Below are 18,088 nucleotides of genomic sequence, written 5' to 3'. Positions count from 1 at the left end.
TCAACAATGAAACACTGTCGTAACAGTCGGATGCCACACTAAACTTTGTAAAATAATGTCGTTTTGGTTTTGCCACTTAAATAACCCAAAAACAATATCCTAAATGGTGTTTATTAAAATTTTACCTAACAAAACAAGTAATAGGATGTCATTTTTAAGCTATTTAAATGTCAACACCAAAACTGCATCATTTTATAAGTTTTAACGTGACATGTGATAGTCTACAACAGCACTCTATTAACGTTTTTATACTAAAAGTGGTGTCAAGGACTAATATGAGGCACGTTTATAAACTTTGGGGACTAAATAGAGGCAATTGAAATCTCAGGAACTAAATTGAGACTCGCGTGTAAGTTCAGAGACCAAATTAAGTATTATCTCTTAAATTTATTAAAGAATTTAATTCATATTCCAAAAATGATACAATATGTCTCCTGTCCTAATAAATCAAATTGGTCTAATTTAATTTACTTGAATGCATATAAAATCAATTTAATTTATATAAATCTATTTAGAAAAGATGTATAACCAATTTTTATTTAGGATATTTGCATAAAATTGATCTCCAATCAATTTATTGATGTAAATTATCCTTGTTTTTACAACAATGTCTTTTGTTGTTGTTTAATTTATTATTCATGGTTATTATTATTTAACTTGTAATTTTAAGAAATTTCACAAATTAATGAATAGTATATTTTATCTTATTGCAGCCCTACACCGTCACCAATAATGATGTATAGTATACTATATAGCACTTCTTCCTTGAAGATCACAAGCATCAATTATTATTGATGAATATGTTAGGCAAGATTAGAAGAGTGCATAAATAATCATCTAGTTATTCTAATTTCATACTAATTTAGTGAAAGATAGGTATGATTATGTCTAAATAATACACTAAGTTATATATTAATAAATCTAGAAGATATAAGAGGGATAGAAATCAAATAAGCTAAGGCAATGTGTGTACACAAATCTCTTTTGTGTCCACATTTATTCGATATATTTTTCAATATTGATTAAATGAGCAAGCGGTTGTTGGCGGTTAGATATGGTTTGCCACAAAAAAGGTAAAGCCAACTTTTTCCCTGATATTTTCCCATTCATGTTCCATTCAATGTTAACATTATACCAGATCTTGCTTTTTACTTCTTTTAAGATTTTGTAAAACTTTAGCTATCATATCTTTATGAGTTTGATTTTACGTACTATATATTAGTATAAAATTTACACTTTTATTTAATCAGGAGACGGAGTGGGTTTATAAAACCCAACGTCGTTAAACAACCATATATATGTCGTTGCCTTCTGCAAATATTTTGTGACAAAAAATAAAAAAAAGAGTATAATAATTATAGCTTTGAAAATTTGACAATTTATATTGGGTAGAATGAATTATGTTTACAAAACAACATACAGTTATTGTAAATAAAATGAACTAATAATACTTACAACATTGTACTTATAAATTAGTATTATCTTTATATAATTCATTCAGGAAAAATTTTTCCAATCAATAATTTTTAATATTTTTTATTATTATTTAATCAATATAAATTTATTAATTCACATGTACAAATTTTATTAATTTATGTACATAAATTTTAATAAATATAAGTGTAAATTATATGTTTTTGTATATAAAATGTTTGGTCTCTTGGGATTTCGGATGGATTGGTGAAGTACTCCGGGTGATGAGGGAATCGACTTGGACCTGAACTTGTGTGTGCGAGGCGCGGAGTTGACGATCTCCCGAGCTCTTCGTGTGGAAAGGGTATCACCTGCAATGACACTCCGACGTCCAAGTCAGAAGGTATACAGGTGATTTGAGAATAAAGTGACAGTGACGTACCTTGGGAGAAGGGTAGAATCTTCTCCATATATATTTGTAGAGTGGGCCCTACAGAAAAGGTCTCTTTCCAAAAAGTTTCATTCTCCACAGCTGTCATGCAGCTGACAGCAGGGATACACGTCTAGGTCGCAAGCCGGAAGAGTAATGCTCGCCAATACGACCGCTCAGGTCGAATCGATTTTGGACCGAATCGGTTAACAGATTAACTGGGTTGGACCGTAACATAAAATTATTATAAATAATGATGTAAATTATTACTGACGAAGTACTAATCAACGCATAATAAAATTTTTAAATATATTTATTAAAAACTAAAATTTATATTTTAATTCATATTTTATTAAAATTTTTATTATTACCCTCTTAAATTAATCTTTTATCCAAATAATTATTCATGATCAATTAATGCTTGTATGGATGTTGTTGATCCTACCGGTTTGACCAAAGTAAACTCTCATCTGCCAAGGTACATTTGATTAGACAAAAATGACCTTGTATGCAAAGGAGAAAACACATTTATAAACTATAAAGAGGGAGAGATATGGTTGCATCGCTTTTTGAACTAGCTTAGGTAGGATAGGATAAAAAGGGGAATATGCTCAGAGAATCATATTCTCTTTGGTTCTTACCGCATGGAAGTTTGAGATTGTAACGTAGCGCAGACATTTATATCCAAAAAAGTAACCTTCTCTTTTTTCTGAAATATATTTTTTGGGATAAAGTTTTCTTTCTAAATTTTAAAAGCAGATTTTGCACGGCATGAACACATGAACTTTAATGCTAGATACAGTATATATGATATTTATTATATTTAATAAAATTTCCTTTTATTTATTAAATAAAACAAATAAGGGTTTACTTAGAGAGCAAAGTTTTTTCATTCGACGTTAATTAATTTTTATTTTTTTATTCCAAATCTTAAATTTTAAACTCTAAATCTTAAATTTTAAAAAAGTTAAAAATTAATTTTATATTAACTAATTAAAAATTAATTCTTTATGTTTATTTTGAAATTAAACTCATATTCAATGGGGGCTTGACCCCACCATACTCGTCACTGACTATATTCTTTGCAGCTGAAAATATAAAAGTAGATTAACGAAAAGGAAGAAAATCCATTGATATATTCCATCTTTATTAATATATATAGCTGATGTCACACAAATTTAATAACTACCTGATATGGCAGCTATGAATCCTATAATAGTGTAATGTGCATGTTACTATACCACAAAAAAAAAAAATGAGCGGGAAATTTCAAACAGCAAGACACAATAATGAATAATGATAGTAATTAATAGGGGTGACATGCATACATGTGGATTTAACTGTATTTCAGCATAAATGGTGGAACATGGCAAGAGATATCGAGACTATGAGATCATTGGCTATCACCATTTTCATGATTTATACATATGTTTTATGTTTCTTGAACAACATATATGTTACATGGAAAAGTCTAGGAAGCCAGCATGTAACCAGCAGAGAAAGGTGAGCTATTGGATGAAATCTCACACTAATCTCACACCATCAAATCATTATTGATGGCTAGTTGATGGCTAACAATCATAAAAATTGCTACCCCCTAGCATTGCTCTATGTTACATATCACTTGTTGCTTGCCCTATGTTTGTTTGTGTTTTTTTTTTTTGGATTAAAATAAAAAATAAGCTTTTGAGAATTTACATTTCGAACAACTTAATTCTTAAAAAAGATTATATTAATGAAGTCTTCAATAATAATAGATGTAGATATATTATTTTTATATTAGTCTCTATAATTAAAATAAAAAAATTTAATTTAAACGTAATTGATTCATATCTATTATTATAGAAGACTTTATTAATATTTTTTTTAAATTAATAGTTTAAAATGTAAATATTCAAAAATTTATTTATCAATTTGTTGAATGATGATGCAAATAGCCAGCTGGTTTTGTTGTTTGTGATTTTTCTGGTACTATGATGAACACTAGTCTATTTTTAGGAGGGTGGAACTGAAGTTTGAAGAGATGATGATTAATTGAATCATTCAACAATAATGAGGTCATTCATTAGAAGAAAAAAAGGGATCACTGGAAAAGCTGACAACTCCCTTTAGCACCAAAAAGGAAAGCAAAAGAAGTAGAAATGACAAACTTTTTTGGCTATTTTGGTGCAAATCTGTTTTGATTATCTTTACTCCAAACTTTTTCAACACTGCTTTCTACAATAGATATACATGGGAAAGATAAGGGAATAAAGGGAGATAAAAAGAAAAAGAAAAAGAAAGTTATTTATTTATTTATTGGGAATGAGGATGGGGATTTGGGGTGGGTTTAATTTGTTTAATTTACACGATCTCACCATCTACTACAAAGTTCCATCTTTTTTTCTTCTTTTATTATTATTATTATTATTATTATTATTATTATTATTATTATTATTATTATTATTATTTCTTTCAGTTAAAAATTGGAGATGAAATAAATGGAACTTCTTTTGGAACAAAGTTCAACTCTCCATTAGAAAAATTGAAATAATAAATGAAATGGAATTTATTTTTAGTTTAAAAATATGAGTTGTTCTATAAAGTAATCATATTATTTAAGATTTTAAAATGTATGTATGTATGTATGTATGTATGTATCTTTTTAGTTGTTTAAATAATTAGTGGTTATATAAAAATGTTTATATATATATATTTTTTGCAAGATATATTTTAATTATTGTGTAAGGTTTATTATCGATAAATAATATAAGGAAAAATATAGATAGATAATGAAAATATTAAACAATGTGAACAATAGATATATCAGATATTCAATTTACTAGGTGTGCAGATAGTTATTTTAATATTAAGATTTAGGCGAATAATTTGAAATGTAGTATGTTTTACTTAAATTAGATCAATGTTAAGGTCCTTTGTTCATATTGTTCAAAAAAATTATTGGTTACCTAACATAACCTATAATATATAATATAATAGCTAGGCTATCGTCATATGCATGTAACATTACAGTGGAATGCAAGTGAAATGGATATAGTCTTGGTAGAATGTCATGGATTGAGTTCAAATTAAAGGTCCGCCTCTCGTATGATGAGTTTCCATGTTAGGAGGAAAAAAAAAAAGAAGTTGATTTTCATCTATAAGCTGATGAACATTTTACCTTTTTAATATGACTAAACATATATCTCTAAGGAGAAATTAATGTATCTATAAATTTTGACAAAATCATGGTAGAATGAAATAAATTAAACTAAACTAAGTTGAATTGGTCTAGTGCTTAGTTCATTAGTCCGCTTAAATAAGTATCAGATATTTGAATCTTGCCTTATACTTGCAACAACAAATTGGCAAACCTTTAAATAGAGCTCAAATCTGCGACGAATTAATCATTGGTTGTTGAACTAAAGGATACGGTGGAAAATAAAAAAAAAACTAGCTAGCACAACTCACAATTCTCCAATCGTTGTTAGCTAGTCATATATATGGTACATAATTCTCACATTCAATTAATTTTAGTGTTAATATTGTAAGTATGAGTAATATATAAAATTAGTCCCACATTAAAAATAAAAAACAAAAAAAGTGAGGAGTTTAAATAAGAAAACCATTAATTTGTTACTTAAAGATTTTAAGTTTAATGTAGTGCTTCACTTGATTTCTCTCAATCTCCGATGATTAAGAGCTTATGCTTATGTTCTCTTATTTGACTCCATTAGATCAAGTGTAAAGATTTAGAGACCAAAATTAAACACTAATTATAATTTAACAACCAAGATTTTAACAACCAACAATCTGAGTCAGACAGTCACTATTCCCATAATTTATTGCTGTACTATTCATATTTAGTCAGTATTAATAACAGATTGTGACTGAAGTGTAGTTATTGAGGAGTCAGGTATGTTTCCAAGTATAGGCATTATGGCAAATAGTCACACTGAGATTCTTAATTGCAAGAAAAACAGAGTAATTGAATTCACTTCTCACTAGCCCCACCAACAGTTGGCACCTGCCACCATTTTAGAGTACACTCTTGTCTTCTTATTCTTCTTCCTTCAATCATAGATTGATGCTAACCTTGAAAGCATGCATGCCACACATTTTAAAATAAAGCATGCTTACAATTTGAAGAACTAAATTGAATCTGTGTCTAATCAGTGGTTGGTGACTTTATAAATGATCCTGAATGAAATAAATAAATAATTCAAGAGAATGTTCCATGGACCATGCACCATTGTCCAAGACAAAACGATTGATTTAGACAAAGCTTTTCAGAAGACAAGTTATAATACTATGCCATGGTTTTTTCTTTTTTAGTCAAGTTGGGTTGAATAGCCCTCAACTCTAAATATTATAACATCACAATACTCATGTATACTATATACTCACACACACAACATAAAAGATTTTTGTTTACTAGAAGTGGATCAGTTTTTACAACACAAATATTGGAGGCTAGAAAATTATCCATTAAAAAATTGTTGTCCTTTCTTTTTTCTTTTTTATGGACTTGAAAATTTTAAGTCTAACAAGATTTTTTTACACTGTTTACATTATCCATGAAGATATTGTTGGGCTTGTAGCCATTTTCATGAAGACCTGTTTGGAAAGATAAGTCCTCCCAGTGCATCAAAATTCATACTAATATATAGCTTTTTTGGCCCCTGTAATTCATGATCAGGTATTTAATTTCAGTAAGATGCTATAATGAAGTTGACAACTATGGTTTGTGAAAAACATAATCATTATTTTAATTCTACAATTATTTTATCTAAATCAGAAGTATTCTTCCACAGGAGGAATTTTCAAACCAAGACAGACAGACCAATCCATGAATGTGTTATTGAAAACAATGCAGAACTTTCATATCATTGAAAGATATAAACATTTCTTCATTCCATGACTCAAAAACTGAACCCCTTTCATATTATTTCTTAAATCTAGAGAACAAGCCAAAACCTGAGACAGCAAGGCAAATTGAACTTACATATGGAAATTACAGTTGAAAGTTTTTGATAAAAAAATGTTAAAAAAAATTAACAAGAAGCTCAGCATCACCTAAGCTATAGTTTAACTACAAATGGAATATGTTATAACCAAAAAATCTGAGTTCTATATTGAAGCAGATTCTAGTAAGAATTGCAAGATAGCTTCCTTTGTAGGCATTGCAGGAATGGCACCTCTCTCAGTTACAGTGATGGCGCCGCATACATTTGCGAAATATAGAGCTTTTCGCAGCCGTTTCTCATCCTGTAAACATAGAAAAAAAAAATAAACTTATATTCAACTACTATGACTTCATGACATCTTTAACTCAGACACCTAATTTCAGGGTTAGTTTAAACTTTTCGCTATGCTATCTAGTGCGGTTCACTGAAGGAAAGTTTATGTATAAATGTATGGTGCAAGGACAATTCTGTCTGTATGCATGTCATGGTATAAAAATCTCAACCATGCAAGATTTTAATGGAGATGTTGAAGAGGGATTAACAGGAGATAATAGTTCAAATCCATTTGAAACTGCTGATTTTCATTAGCAAGGATTAAAGTTTCTCAAACTTCAGTTTTTTTATGCCTTGTCACAACATGCCCAAGTATTATGGGCGAAGCGACGAGAGCTAGAGAAAAATATTGAAAAATATAGGAGTTGTCACCAATTTTTATTATGAAAAAAATAGGGAAAACCTTTAAATTTATAAAAAACTGATTTTTCAGAATTTGGATTTGGGATTCTAAGTATGTGTAGAGAAGCAGCATGCAACTTTGGCTAAGAAAAATGATCTCCCTCCTTTGTAAATGCATAACTATACCCATTTGTATTACTCTTAACCTAAAATGTACTTAATGAAAATGATTCAATTCAATTTTTAATGTCATTTGCTATTCTTAATGCAATCTAATCCTAATTGATGCATAATATCTTTTTCTACTTACGGTGTTCACACCTTGTTTGCTTCACCAACATTAGAATCCATAATATATATATATCAAAGACTAGAGAGGAAAATGGTACAGAAAGAACACCAGAATTGAAATGTCTTTCCCTGTTCCTAGTCCCTACTGCACTATCAATATGTATAAATAATTTAAGTTTCCAGCATCATCAATGATCAAAATTAAACAGAAAAATTGCTACTGAATTTAATCTAGAACTAGATTGAACCGAAACTCCTAAATACCTGAAGAATACTTGGGTCAGAAGCCAAGTTGTAGAGAAATCCACCGACAAATGCATCACCGGCACCAGTTGTGTCAACAGGTTTGACTTTAACACCTCCAACTTTGCCCCTGAATTCCTGCATGAAGTTCAGCAATCAGAATTCATTGAATCCTGCATCAGTTCATTTTGTACAACAATATCACATTACATTAAGAATCTCATTCACAAGTGACCACCATTAACACAGTCCACTCATACTATTCCCTTACAGAAACATGCAGAAATGATAAATTGTGCTTTAAATTATTTCAGCATGCATACCTTGGTGTAATATCTACAACCAGATGAGCCTTCAGTAACAATTAGAAGTTTGAGATTTGGATGAAAAAGTTTCTTCAATACAACATTATCATCATAAGGATCATCACCACCCGTCAAAAATGTAATCTCTTCCTCACTTATCTGCATATATATAAGAAAACAGCACATCAGGTCTACTAAGAAAAATGACAAACTTTCAAAATTAAACATTTGTAATTATAATTAGACAATTACTGTAGATTGTGTTAGAATCATAGCCCAATGTATTTTACCTTTATGACATCGGCTTGATCCCAAATACTCATTATGCCCTTGCGAGCAGCCTCGGCTGATGGCCATAGTGCTAATCTCAAATTTGGATCATAAGAGAGAATACTACCAGAATTGCTGGCAATTCTCATAGCAGCAAGATGAGCTGACTTGCACGGCTCGTCAATCAAGCTGATGGAGCCATAATGGAAGACTCTAGCCTGAAATCAATGTTACATATATGAGGCTTTTAAGCATGGGTTTAAGGCCACAATTCATAAAATACAAACAGAAATTTAAAAAACCTTCTTTAAGAGATTTATATCAAGTTCTGATTCATGAAGAAGCATATCAGCACTTGGATTCCGGAAAAACAAGAATTCTCGTTCACCGTCAGCTCTAAGTGTAACAAAAGCTAATGCAGTTCTAGCATTCGGGTCAAACCGCATGCCAGACATGTCAACATTGTTTTCCTTCAATATGTTGGCCAACATGTAACCGAACTCGTCTGCTCCAACCTAATACACAGATTGCAAGAAATAAATATATGATTTTCTATTCAGGGTAAATGTCCAAAATCAGCCACAGCCTTCTTGAGAAAGCATACTCGGCACAACATGAAGGTTTGAACAAAATTCTCTATTACAATGCACTTACAGATGGTAGAAAGAAACTAAATGATCAACTGGACCAAGAGCAAGGATAGTAAACCGAACCTTTCCGACGAAAGCTGATGAACCTCCAAGTCTAGATATACCAACAGCTACATTGGCAGGAGCTCCACCAGGAGCTTTCTGAAAAGCCGGTGCTTCGGCCAGCGACACTCCTCCCACTGTTGGCACAAAGTCTATCAGCAGTTCCCCAAAGGAAACAACCAGCGAACTTGTTTCCTTTGCGTCTTCTTTTGAGATATGATTGGAATTACCTGCGAAAAGGCCCTACTTTCAGATTTAAACCAACAACTCATTCTTTTTGCAAGCAAAAATGAAATTACATGATGAAAATGAACAATTGGAAACTTCAGGATACTGCCATGAATTAGGTAAGCTGGTTAAAACTGTAGAAAGCAAAATAAAAGTTATCTTCATTGTGAGAAGACCATTTCCATTCTCTTTTCTCTAGTATACTATGAAACATCTTATATGCTAATTAGTTAGAACCAGAAGAACCAACTCATCTGTATTCTGCTGTGTGTTCTTTCCTCCCAAATTTTGGATTTGCATATATAATTAAATATGCCACTAGCAAATATGACGTTCAAGTACACAGATATCAAATACTAACATTCCAAAAGCATCATTTTGTGATCACAGCAAAGGGTCAAGTTGCATGCCCTGGTCTAAATCACATGGATCCCCACACACAAATATATGATCCAATCCAATCATAATTTCCAAATGAACTATCCCACAAGAGCATCAGAGAAATGCAACCAGAAAGTGGATCAAACAAAGACAACTCCATACATGATAATTTTGACTTTGCATGGAAATTCGCAGCTGCATAAAGATAACATCACCCGCCCAGACACAGAAGAACAGAACAAAACACAACATACTCTACAAAGGTTTCCAATCAGATTTAGCTCAACAAATCGGAAAAAAAAAAGAAAAAAAGAGCATAACCCAACATCACAAAAACCTCAAAGATATAATCTTTAGCTCGAAAAACACACTCCCAACCTATACAAATGAATCCCTCCAATGCTTCAAGTGATGGAAAACCAAGCAACAACAATAATAAAGCGTGAGGAGTGTAAAAGAGAGAAGAAAGATAAGAAAACCTGAGTAAGAATTGGCCATTTGATTTGCAGAGTGTTGCATAAAAACAAGGAAGAAGAAGAACAAGAACAAGAAAAAGAAGCAATGTTAAGCAGTTGTGCAGAGAGAGCGAGAGAGTGTGTGTGTAAATGGAGGAAGGTACAAGGTAGATGAAAAGAAGGAGAGAAATTGGTGAGTGACTCGCTTTTAATATAGAAAACTAATAAAACGCACTCTCGCAGAGAGAGAGAGAGAGAGAGAGAGAGAGAGAGGTGACAGAATGGAAATGGAATTCAACAACAATGAGCCAGCCAGCCAAAGCACACAGTTTCTTACTACGTTTTTATTTTCCTTTTCCCCTTTTCACTTTTCTTCTTCTTCTTCAACCTCTTGTCAAAATCTTATTTTTAAAATGTTCTACATCTTGAACCAAATTAGATTAGCTTTTTAGTTTATTAGTGTGTTTAAATCAGTATCGGAAGTTCGAATTTTTTTATATATGTAATAATTTTTAACTAATAATAAATTTTTAAATAAAATTTTAATTTATAAAAAATTAATTCTCATTTAACGTTATATTATATATGATTTTCACACAACTACATTTATTTTTCCTTGATTTCTTACCCTTTTATGCTATATATAGATGCTATAGTCGATATAGAATAAATTTGTGGATGAGTTGCACTAAATTTTTTTAAAACTTAAGTGATATTGAAAAAATTTATTAATAAAATAATATTATGCATAATATATCGTTTAATTATAATCTAGAATATGTGTAATTTTGGACGCTTGTCCCGTTAACTATAAAAAAAAAAATACGTGTAATTTACTTAAAGAAGCTTGTATGAGGATAAGAATTTTCAAAGTTTGATCAATTAGTATATTCATATTCACCAACTAGAAAGAAAGCAAAATGGTTTTCGGTTTGGATAGACACACAGCTTCCCTTCTATTTATTATTTAATCTCAGTATTCAACATTCCTTGAAAGGTGTAACTATTAACTAAGAAGAAAAAAATCTCCTCAAATATCTCCAAAAGGAAGAGAATTTATTTGTATTATTCTCGTAAACCGGTGATGTAGTTCTTAATTGTTTAATTATTCTGTATGTTTTTATAGTTTTATAAATTTTTTTATTAAATTTTTATATATTTTTTTAATTAAATTTTTATATTAATTTTTATAATTAAGTTTTTTTTAATAGTAATTAATTTGATACTGACCAATATCCAGCATTTTTCATTTATTTCTCTTTTTCAGTAAAACCATAGACTGACAAGAAATCCGTGATTATTTTGCAAGGGAAAAAAAGGTGACACCTTTCAAAATTTACGATTATATATTATCATTTTTTTTCAAAGCACTAAGTGAATAACGTCTTTTGCCAACACCAATTTAATTTTTTATAATTTCCATAGTACATCTAGCTAGCAAAGCATATATTATCATGGCGGTGAGATGATGATGAGTTATATATAAAAAAAAAAAATTATTATTTATAGTATCTCTCAATGTGATCAATTTCGTTACAAATTAAAATTTTATTTAAAAATTTATTATTAATCGATAAATTGTTACATATGTACATTAAAATTTAAACCTCAATACTTATTTAAATAAACTAATAAATTAATTAACTACTGAATCAAATCTAAATTAATTATACAAAAAGTTAAATATATGAACCTAGGATTTTCTCCTTTCGACCTAGATTCGTGTATAGTACTGACACATTTTAAGAATTAAATAATTGGGCTGGAGCCCACTCACATGCTTTAAACAAAAGCCCATCTAATTTGTAAATTATATAAAAAGGCCCATTCAGTTTCTTTTTTATTTTTCTATTTTCACTATTTCCTTGTAAATTTCTAAAGGTAAGAATGATCATATTTCATATATTGTGAGTTTGTGACATAGTAACTATTCATTTTATTTTAAAAATTATTATTTATTTATATTATATTTATTATTTAAAATATTATAGATGTAAAACATAATAAGAAAAACTTCTTATATTAACTTTGGAAAATGCTATATTCTTGAGTTAAACGGCACCTTGCAAAAAAAGTTGATGCTTGATGCACCAACTTTGGACAATGCTTGACGCTTTAAATCGTAGTTTGTTTTATGCTTATATTTTTTTAGTGATAAATATTAAAATTTTATTTCAAAAATTGAAGTTCCAGAAAGAGATAAAAAAAAATCATAAAAATAGTAGCATGATGTGGTCTTGAGATGTTTTTGACTTATTGTCAACGGAACCAAAACCTAAAATTGTGACGTCTTCTATAGAAGAGAGTTTATGGCTTTTGGCTTGCAACTTTGCATCATCATCACCTATTGTATCAAATATAATACACAAGTAGCACGTTTAAGTTGTTGAGATGACATATTAACACATTTTTTAATAATAATTAAAAATATTAATTATATATTAAAATTAGTCATCATATATTTATGTATTTATACAATTCTCCATAAATTTATTTCAAATTAAAGTATGTGGACAGAAGAAGCGCTCAATGTAACAAGAAGCTTTTCCTGAACCATGTGACATTATAACTACATTATTGATAGTTTGTGAAATTTAATTAGATTTTTTGTCAGAAATTATAATGGTGGTTTAATGTTTAAAAAAATGATGAAACTTACTAGCAATTTCAACCAAAAACTAAACATAATACCACCTCAGTTAACAACAAAAATTCTGACAAAATTCTAATTATTTATTGTACGTTTTGCTTGGATAATACATACAGAATACAAGCAAGGCATAATAAGAAGAAAACGAAGGTTCACACAAGCCAACCATTATTGTTTTTGTCATGGCTGCTCTGACCATCTTGTTGCCTTGTACCGCTTGCTTTTCCCTCCTGATTATGATGCTCAAACATGCTGCACCAATTTGTATGTAACAAACATTAATTTGGTTAGCAAAATAATTAATATTATAGAGTGTATTGTCATGACTCATGACAGATTTTAAACTAAGAAAAATGTTATTATATGCACTACTTTTGTATATATATCTTTTACTTTGTTAAAAGTGATTCATAAGAAGTAAGAGAAGATAAAATATTTCTTAGTGATTACTTAGATAAAATTAAAAGCTGTTAAATAATAATTCAAACAAAAACACGTATTAAGATACCTAATAATTTTCAACGATATTTTTACATAAAAGAATTAGAAAAAAGATATAATAAAAGATGATGCAAACTTAATTTTTTCTTAATTTATAAGGTTGTAATCTCAAAAAGTGTTTGTTACTTGTTAATGCAACTATATATAATTTATTTTGGCAACTAAGGGAGAGAAAATCGAGATTTTATGTGAAATCGAAAAAGTAAATTAAGAACGTAAAACATAAAATTTTAACAAGATTTAAATCATAAAATCGTCTATAAATTTTGTAAAATTAATAGACTCATTTAAAATTGTAATATCAAAAAATTTTAAGAGTTAAATCAAAATTCTAGTTACTATTAATTGCAACAATTTAACTTTATCTTTTTCAAAGTACAAAGTGCAAATTTATAAGCAAGAGGTATTTTTAGTTGTGAGCGTGAGGCTCTTTTGCATGTGATGAGATGTTAATGAGAAAAGTGGATATACCGTGTGTTGTTTAAGACCGTCTCAGACTGGAACTGATTAATGGCTTGTACTTCATTCAACTCATGAATAATAGGGTTGTTGTGCTCAGCAATGAGGTCTGGGAATTCATCTCTTAACTGCATCATAAGTTTTCAGAATGCAAATAAATTTATTAAGAGGCCTTATATATATAGCAGGAATTGAAATACCCAACACTTTCATATTATTTATTTATTTTATAATTTTAAATTGCATTTAGACATTCTCTTTTATTTTTTTTAGACAGGTATATAAAAATAATAAATATAAAAAAATTGACATTTTTTGTTGGTTTCAAAGTCTATGTCATGAAACCAGTTGTTCCTCGTGCAAGAGTAACTTCTAACCTTAAAATTATGTTGAACATTTTTTTATTTATAAAATATATATTTAGTTATAAAAATATTTTTTTAACGATGATAGAAAGAGATACGTGAATAATTATATTTTTAATGATTTTAAATTAAATTACAAAAATATTCAATATTTTCTAAAAATAGTACAATTTATTTTAAACACAGCAGTGAAATAATGCAACTTTAATATTAACACATTAATTAATTAATTTATATGTCCAATGCTTAAAGGGAAAAACCTTGGATTTCAACTTTTTGTTGAGCTCCTGGTCCTCGTGCACCTGCCAATATTAATAAGAATAAATAATATATGCATATATAATTAGAACAATATTAAATGACCAATATTTTTTTTTTGTGAACAGTTACTTATTAATATTTAAAAATGTGAACTAAATATATTATTAGATTATTAGACTAAAAATAATGACAAAAAAATAAATTATAGTGACCCAAGGGGCAATGGAATATTTAAATAAGTATTCGGATACTAGGGATAATAAATATCTCATGTCATAAAATCACTCATCTCAACAAAATCGAACTGTTGAACTTTTGGATTTAGAGCTCTAATATCATATTATGATACCACTCATCCCAAAAAGTTACGCTAATAAGAAAAGGTAACATTAATGATTATATCTCTAATACTCTCTAAACTTCCATTATACACATTGTACAAATATTCCATTGACTCTCTATACTTTTTCTTAATTTAATTTAATTTAATTTTGTGATTCACAAAGGAAGGGTGCTCAAGTTACCTTTTCACTTAATTCTGCCTGTCGTGTTATGAGCTTCCTCATCTGCAATTCAAAAGCACACAATATATAAATCAACCACATATAATATATATAAATTAAAATGCATGCAACCTAGGCCACCACACTATATTATATAGTATGATAGTAATTGTTATATATACATGGAGCTGTCGAGCCTGTGCAAGAGTTCTTTCTACTTGTTTCTCAAGGTTCATCAGTTCCTTCATGCCAAGGGGCTCAAGTTCTTCTCCTTGAAAATGCCTTCAATTCAAACACCAAACCAAACTATATATTGTAAGCATCTAATTAATAACATTCACAAACATGTTTATTTACTATCCTTAGCTTGTTTAGTTTGAGTACCACATGCATGTTTAGTTACATATATAACTATTTAAGTATTTTCTCTATTCACTTAAATAATTTGGATACATAATTTCATAACATATTATCAGAGTTTCTATTTATGACCTAAAGATTCAGAATTCGATTTTTATTGATCATCTAAAAGTTTCCGGTATAAGACAAATAAAAAAAATGATTTTGGAAATTCATAGTCCTCCCAGCACTATTATAAAATTCAAAACCCTAAAATATATCTAAAGTATATCACATTATAGTTTACCTTTGTGTTCGCTCCAGAGATTCATATTTTACCTTTAATTTCAAGAATTCCTGGTACAAGCTCTGCAAGGCACATCACCAATAATAATAATAATAATAATAATAATAATAATAATAATAAATGCTAAAGCACTAGATTTCTAAAAATCATTCTGGTCATAATCATAATCATAATATAATAGTTAAAAATTAAAGGGAAAATTAAAGAAGGAAAAACCTGTGATTGCTGATCAAATAAATTGCCAGTCTGTGACAACTTGTTGTAACGACATTGGCGATACCTCTCAATAATTCCACTGATGCTGATCATCATCAAAATTTAAAAATAAAATAAAAAACAGTAAGTAACTGGTAAAATTATTATTTTAATATGAAATACAATAATTAGTTTGAAGTGTACATTGGACCATGGTAGCAATAATTGAAGCAAAACATGAAATAAATAAAATTGGACCACTAAATTATACCTTGAGATGCATCTGATTCTGAAACAACAGAACAAATTGGAAGAAGTAAAGAAAGAATGAAAGTGGATAGTGGCCATGGATTATATATTCCTTAACAAAGAAGAATAATCTCACTATGCAGAATTTAAACGAAATATACATGTCCAATAGCATAGTGATTATGCTAAATAACAAAAATTTTAGTTAAAAAAAAACTTGGTTTAATTTAGTTTGTCTAGCATATTTTTTAAGCAAAAAATTAATGTGAAGTTGATAATTTAGTCAAATTTATCAAATCATTTACATGAAACTGTATCTGAATTTTTATCTTTTTCTTAATAATCATAATTACTTAGCAAGAAGTATATACAGACTAAGTAGCATTAAGAAATTAAACCACTTGTATGATTATGTTATGTGGATCAGATAGGAATAATAATAATTAAGTATTAGTTAATTGCATGATGATGAGATGAAAAAGAATAAGAATTACTCAGAACTGCTGTACTGAAAAAGCTTGCCGCGACTAGAGAAGATGATGAGTGCTACTTCAGCATCACAAAGCACTGATAATTCAAAAGCTTTCTTCAACAAACCACTCCTTCTCTTTGAAAATGTAACTTGCCTGTTTATCTTGTTCTCTATTCTCTCCAGAACCACTCTCCCTCTTCCCATTATTCTTCTATCTCTCCTTAGCTACCTTCTCTCTCTCTTTATATATTCAAACTCAGAGCACAGAATTAAGGAATAATAACACAAAACCACATGCATGAGAGACAACACAGCAAAGCACATATCTCTTCAACATCATAACACCTTATCTATTTTGAAATTTGACCACCCTTAAGCAAACCTTCTTTCTTTATACTGTACTGTCTGTGTTTTCTTTCTCATCATATTCATTACTTTTGTTACCAACTAAACATCCATGGTGGGGACTCCAAAACAAAATAGATAGACAGAATAATATAATTAAGCATCTCTTTTTATTTTACTTGAAATTCATTTTTTGATTTAAATTATATTTTAAATTCTCTTTTTTGGAAAATTTAGGTTTTGAAAAAAGAGAAAAGTTGTGTAGCGCGTATTTAAAATTAAAAGAGTTTAGGACAAATAAAGAATAAAAAAGTGTAATTGAGAAAATGATAACCTTGGATTTTCTCCATTTGTATGATGATGTCTATTTTGGAAATTGAGAAATGAGAACCACTTTGACAGGCAGAGACATGGTAGTTGGGAAGCCATGTCAAGTATTTATACCTCTTAAGATAATGAAAAGGGACGTGTCGAACAAATTAAAGGACCATGGAATCTGTAAGCCTAAGACTTCATTTTCAATAATAAATAACCATTGAAATGGTTGTAATTAATTAATTGCAATTCATTATTAAATCTGTTAGACATATAATAATTAATTTATGTTGTTTAATTTTAATATGTTTTATATTGATGATAATGTAAGGGTTTGCCAACCATTTAGTTAACAATGGTACATGATTCCCAGTCACTTCAATCTCATCGTGTAATCTCCAATTTATTTTATTTTGTTCAGCTTTTTTAACTTTTGCTCAACTTTAATTAACCCTAGTTGTTGGACCTAAGAGAGACTACATGAGAGAGACCTAAGGGGGCCACATTCATTTGACCTAGCCACGTTTCAGAACCTTATTGCCTCTTTTCTTGTCCTACATAAGCATTCTTCTGTTAGCCTGACGTCATTTCGCATCAAAGTGATACTTAGCCAATCCAAACTTGACACGTTTCATCAAAGTGATCAGAAAGTAGTTTTGATCAGAGACCATGAGTCTTTTGTATAGAAGACAGCAGAGGAAAATAGCAAAGTGATATTTGGGATTGGGTGTTTGTATAAAAAAAATTCTAAGGATTTAATTCTACCGAAAAAAATTTTAAGATTGAAAAAATTATACC

General features: G+C 29.3%; 2 protein-coding genes across 2 annotated transcripts; both read right to left on the bottom strand.

The window, feature by feature from the left end:
* Window positions 1–6,800: 6,800 nt before the first annotated feature.
* LOC107491225 (probable fructokinase-7) lies at window positions 6,801–10,637 on the bottom strand. The gene is made up of 7 exons (XM_016112027.3): window positions 10,354–10,637; window positions 9,287–9,495; window positions 8,876–9,088; window positions 8,594–8,791; window positions 8,322–8,462; window positions 8,020–8,136; window positions 6,801–7,090 (listed from the first exon to the last, which is right to left on the bottom strand). The coding sequence occupies exons 1-7, from the start codon at window positions 10,391–10,393 to the stop codon at window positions 6,953–6,955; spliced, it is 1,056 nt and encodes a 351-aa protein (XP_015967513.1). The 5' UTR covers window positions 10,394–10,637; the 3' UTR covers window positions 6,801–6,952.
* Window positions 10,638–12,785: 2,148 nt separating this feature from the next.
* On the bottom strand, window positions 12,786–17,383 carry LOC107491013 (truncated transcription factor CAULIFLOWER D-like). Its single transcript, XM_052262246.1, has 9 exons — window positions 17,310–17,383; window positions 16,653–16,870; window positions 15,931–16,015; window positions 15,715–15,776; window positions 15,251–15,350; window positions 15,090–15,131; window positions 14,565–14,606; window positions 13,952–14,067; window positions 12,786–13,231 (listed from the first exon to the last, which is right to left on the bottom strand). Exons 2-9 carry the CDS (start codon window positions 16,832–16,834, stop codon window positions 13,132–13,134), a joined length of 729 nt encoding a protein of 242 aa, XP_052118206.1. The 5' UTR covers window positions 16,835–16,870; window positions 17,310–17,383; the 3' UTR covers window positions 12,786–13,131.
* Between the last annotated feature and the right edge of the window lie 705 nt (window positions 17,384–18,088).

This window comes from Arachis duranensis, chromosome 5, assembly GCF_000817695.3.
Source record: "Arachis duranensis cultivar V14167 chromosome 5, aradu.V14167.gnm2.J7QH, whole genome shotgun sequence".
NCBI lineage: Eukaryota > Viridiplantae > Streptophyta > Magnoliopsida > Fabales > Fabaceae > Arachis > Arachis duranensis.
Note: the sequence above shows the minus strand (reverse complement) of the source record. Positions and strands in the feature narration are given on the sequence as shown.